Raw genomic sequence first — 5,205 nt, forward strand, 5'->3', positions numbered from 1 at the left:
TTAAATACAGGCTCACTTTTAAGGTTCTGAAAAGGCTGTTTGAGACCAGAAAATATCAGGAACGAGGAAAGCTTGATGGATTTACAGCTCAGAGAACACCAAAATAATGAAGTCTGCTTTCTGTTCCTGAGATTTTAGTCAATTATTCACGAAATAAACAGACATGTGCTGACTATCAATAAAGTCTGCAATCTCTGTCTTTATAAAAAGAAAGTAAAGCCTGCTCTCCAGCTTTTTTTTTCTTTCTTACATTACATTGTGAAAGAGCAAGAACAAACTTTTTCTCTGAAATGTTCCAGTCTATTTCAGTACTGTTGATGCTGCTTCTTTGTCCGAGCACATCATCTGCAAAGAGAGGCTTTGGGAATTTAAATGAAACCTTTTTTATAAGCCTCCTCTGTTCTCTCCCTTGTTCTTATGCACCGCACTTGACAGCTTCATGGGTTGGGCAGATAAAGCTATATGGAAACACGTGACAGGGCTTGTAGAAGTGACGTTTTATAAGTGTGAAGACACAGAGAAAAAGAGCAGAGAGACGCTGGAGGCGGTAGCAGCAGCAGCAAGCCGCATCCACAAAGCAGGAGCGCACTCCAAGAGCAACAAGACGCCTCTGCAGACACCTGAGCAACTTCTGCTACATGTACAATTTGAAAAACAACTAATTAATATGAGAAAACTGACGATTTGGTTCTAATATATGCACGCTGGTTGTTTCTCCTTTTATGTAAGATCTGAGTTGGTTGGATGATGCGCTTCTGACTTGGATTAACGCGCGGTGATAAAGGGCGATTCTGCGCACTTGGGAAAATTATGTAAGGTAAAAGAAAGCACTTTTCCTCCTTTAAACGTTTAATTTAAGCTTTTCTTATTATTTTACTTGCTTTGTATTCTTTGCCTCAAAATGAGCGCAAGGCATCAATTTTTTTTCTTTTTTTATTGTGCATTTGTGCACCAGAATTTGCGCATCTGGTTATCAGACTTTCTAGACAACCTATTGAAAAAACGAAACCAAATTTGGCATATATCGAATTTATGTAAAAACAATTATTTCCTTATTACTTATCTTGTGTTACAGCAAAATGGCCTGTCTAAATTTGAGCAGGCATATAGTGTAGGCTATAGATTTTTGTTTGTCTGATTTGCCTTTTTGATTCTGAACCTCAAAGACAAAAAAAAAATTAAAAAAATGCCGCTTTATTAGTGTTTCTTGTTTTAATGTGATGATTTTCTGCTTTTGAGGAATTGTTTTATGTTGTGTGAAATATATATAGTGTACATAATACAGTATTTAATTCGTCCAGAACTGGACAACTGTCTAGGAATTGTTTATTTCAAATATCTGGAGTGAAATATTCTAATTATATGAAGGTTATTCCATAGGCTCAAATATTGCACTGCTGCAAACATGCTGGAAAGGTTCTCAATAGTTTGAAAAATAAATCTGAAATGTTTGTCATTAATTCGTAGGTTGTCCTGGCATCTTAGACTGCAGTATTACCCTCAGACACAGCCATGAAATCAGTGCTGGACGGTGTGGCGGACACCACCTTCCGGACTATTACATCTGGTTTACAGTATTTGGGTTCCAACGACGCTAACTATGAGGACCCCATCAATGATGTAAACTTCAAGGGCAGCTTCTCTCTGCAGAAGCCCTTATCTGCTTTCCGGAGCAACTCTTTCCCCAACAAAGTACCTGCAGATGAGGAGCTCATCCTCAAGGGCATCCCATTCTACCCCACCAACGCCACAGACTTGTTTGGCAACAGGAGCACATTCAGAGATGAGACTAACAACATACAATGTGGGGAGAACTTTATGGACATGGAGTGTTTCATGATCCTGACTCCCAGCCAGCAGCTGGCTGTGGCTGTGATGTCTCTGACTCTGGGTACCTTCACAGTGCTGGAGAACCTGGTGGTGCTCTGCGTCATCCTGCAGTCTCGCACCCTCCGCTGCCGGCCATCCTACCACTTCATCGGCAGTCTTGCTGTGGCTGACCTGCTGGGCAGTGTCATCTTTGTCTATAGCTTTTTGGACTTTCATGTTTTCCACAGGAAGGACAGCCCCAATGTTTTTCTCTTCAAGCTGGGTGGAGTCACAGCATCGTTCACGGCCTCAGTGGGAAGCCTTTTCCTCACTGCCATTGACCGCTACATCTCTATCCACCGGCCTCTCGCCTACAGGCGCATTGTGACACGGACCAAGGCTGTAATAGCCTTTTGTATGATGTGGACAATCTCCATCGTCATCGCAGTGCTACCTCTGCTTGGCTGGAACTGTAAACGTCTCAAATCTGTTTGTTCAGACATATTCCCTCTCATTGATGAGAAGTACCTGATGTTCTGGATAGGTGTAACCAGTGTGCTGGTTCTTTTCATTATCTACGCCTACATATATATTCTGTGGAAAGCACACCACCACGCTGTGCGCATGTTAAGTCGCGCCTCCCAGAAGAGCCTTGTTGTCTATTCAGCAGACGGGACTAAAGTGCAGACCACACGCCCTGAGCAGGCACGCATGGACATCCGTCTGGCCAAGACCCTGGTGCTGATCCTGGTGGTGCTGGTCATCTGCTGGGGTCCAGTGCTCGCTATCATGGTCTATGACCTCTTCTGGCGAATGGACGATGACATCAAGACAGTATTTGCATTCTGCAGCATGCTCTGCCTACTCAACTCCACTGTCAACCCAATCATCTACGCCTTGAGGAGCAAGGACCTGCGGCACGCCTTCCTCAGCTCCTGCCATGCCTGCAGGGGCAGTGCCCAGCAGTTGGACAATAGCCTCGAGTCAGACTGCCAAAACAGAAATGCCAACATTTCTGCCAACAGGGCTGCAGAGAGCTGCGTGAAGACCACTGTGAAAATAGCCAAAGTAACAATGTCTGTGTCAACGGAAACTTCAGCAGAAGCTGTTTAATTGGCTGTCATGGGGAAAACTGTGTAAATGTCATTCTCTCAAAAACAATGCCATTTCACAAAATAAAGCAAAAGTTAGGTATTCCAGAGAAAATCTCTCCTGAAAGTGTTACATCCTCACATAGATGCTCTAGTTGTTGCATACGTTTCTGTTTGTGTAAGAGTACATAGTGTGCCAAAGTGCCAAATGGTATCACAAGGTCAAAGAAAGAACTCACGATTGGAAAGGATTATCGAAGACTATCATAAATCTGCTGTTTACCATTGACTTCATGGTAACCAATTAGCAAAGGCATATTATATTTTTGTACTGTAAATTCAGGTTTTGAAAACAATATATCTTCATTTATGGGATAAGGGGCTACTGACATTTTTAATTAGAGATGTTTTACTGTCATTTCAACTTTAACATGTGTCTTGCTCTTGCATCATAATATAACAAATCCTCATGCCTTGACTTTCTAAAGGCTTCATGAACATTTTGCATTTAGACAGTTCTTTAAGCAAAACAGTGAAAATAATTAAATTGACTGTGATTGTTTTTTGTTTGTTTGTTTTTCCAAAATTGTCATTAAACATGTCACTTTTGTACTTTTTCTGACAACACTCAGTGAGTGGCAAATGTGTGAAGAGATTATTGAGAAAAAAGAGATGGTTCATGTTCAAGGAAAAATATTATCACCATGACAAAATAAACTCTAGATAGAGGTAGATAGACTCACAGCTTGAGTTGGTGAAATCTGAAATGGCATTTTCTGTGGCAGAGTAATTGTCCCTGATGTCCATTTCTTTCCTTGCTAGCTGTTACACCTTCAGAGTATCGTGTCTTTGTTCTAATGTGTACCTAACAACTGTACAGTGTTTTCTTGCTAAATAAAGTGTTGAAGTTCACTCATTCGGCTATACAGCTACGACAGCAACAGCACCAAGCTTTTGGTCAAAGCTTAAACAGATCAGAACTGATTTCAGATACAGTGTGCTGGTCACTACTGTATGAAACTGAAGGGGAGTTCTGACTATAGCTGCTCTCATTAAATGTATGATTTTACTGGATTCAGCCGTGTATGTGTGTGAAACGTCGTGACTTGGTGATATATTTCCGACCCCAAGCCTTTTGATCATTGCAGTGAGTTGTTTTAGTGCTACTGTTGCAGCGGGGCATCATTTCAATAAAATAAAGCAACCCATGCACAGGGCTTGTGAAGTAGTTTTGGCGTAACTCTAAATAAAAATATGTCTGCTGTTAATTTTACTTATCAAAACAAAGAAACAAAGGTCTTTTCTTTAGCTGGTAACTTGAGTAGAAGTTTGTGTGTATGCATTTGGTGGGGCAATGAGAAATGACCTTACAAAAGAAGCTGAAAAGATGTGATTTTTCTACTAGGTGATGTAAAACTTTTAAACTAGAAATCTCACGGCACAATTGTTCTGTAGACATTTATCTTGGTGTAAAGTATCCAGACAGCTGTTTATCAATATGCTTTGCTGCCTCTTGTATTATTGAGTATTGAAGATCAAAATGTCAAATGTCAAGTGGCTTCTGTACATTGGTCGCATAATGAGGAATCTATGACCTAAAAATCACAGTCAAGTGTTTTTAGTATTGCTGTTTACAAACTTTTGAATAAAGTCGCAGCTGATCGTCATTTTTCCTGCAGTTGTTTCATTGATTATTGATGGTGGGAAACATGAGGTCACAACACACTTTGCTTAATCAATCCAACAATCACTGATTGGAGAGGAACCTAAACTAAGAACAGCAAACGCTACCCCAATGAATCAGTGATGTTTTACTGCCCCCTTGTGGAACACCTGTCAGCCTGTCCGAGGGCATTTCTCTGTGTGGATTTGTGCTTTATTAATATAACTGTGGTAACATCTTGCAACCCCAAAAATGACAAATTGCAAAAAACAGACACTGCCACCGAAGCATCCTCTGACAGCAAACATCTGCTCTGTTCTTTTTATCTGTTGGCTTACAGGGATGGAAAAAATGGAAACATTCGTTAATGCAGGTGCCAACAGGATTTTGTTCATTTATCTATGAAATGGCTCAATGTAGAAAATGCCCTGAGGAATGTTTACTCTATCATGGTGCAGAGCCGCAGTTAGGGTTTAATAGAACACCTAAATAAAGAAACAAGGCTCACACTGTAGCTGATATAAAGTTAAAGCTATAAGTTGTAAACTGCATTTCTGTCGTATGTGGTGGCAAATCTTTATATTTCTTATGCTTGCCTTTACTTGGCCATTTGAAGACATTACAACTGATTTCAGGCAACTG

At 40.7% G+C, this 5,205-nt stretch overlaps 1 protein-coding gene across 2 annotated transcripts; it reads left to right on the forward strand.

Annotated features, from left to right (window-relative positions):
* The first annotated feature begins 533 nt into the window (after window positions 1–533).
* cnr1 (cannabinoid receptor 1) lies at window positions 534–4,570 on the forward strand. 2 transcript variants are annotated; one of them, XM_008284395.1, is made up of 2 exons: window positions 534–817; window positions 1,468–4,570. In XM_008284395.1, the coding sequence occupies exon 2, from the start codon at window positions 1,513–1,515 to the stop codon at window positions 2,920–2,922; it is 1,410 nt and encodes a 469-aa protein (XP_008282617.1). In that variant the 5' UTR covers window positions 534–817; window positions 1,468–1,512; the 3' UTR covers window positions 2,923–4,570. The 2 variants fall into 2 exon arrangements, with proteins under 2 accessions (XP_008282617.1, XP_008282625.1); XM_008284403.1 differs by having other exon boundaries at window positions 534–812.
* Window positions 4,571–5,205: the final 635 nt, after the last annotated feature.

The sequence above is a fragment of the Stegastes partitus genome, unplaced genomic scaffold (assembly GCF_000690725.1).
Source record: "Stegastes partitus isolate 25-593 unplaced genomic scaffold, Stegastes_partitus-1.0.2 Scaffold9, whole genome shotgun sequence".
In the NCBI taxonomy this organism is placed as follows: Eukaryota; Metazoa; Chordata; class Actinopteri; family Pomacentridae; genus Stegastes; species Stegastes partitus.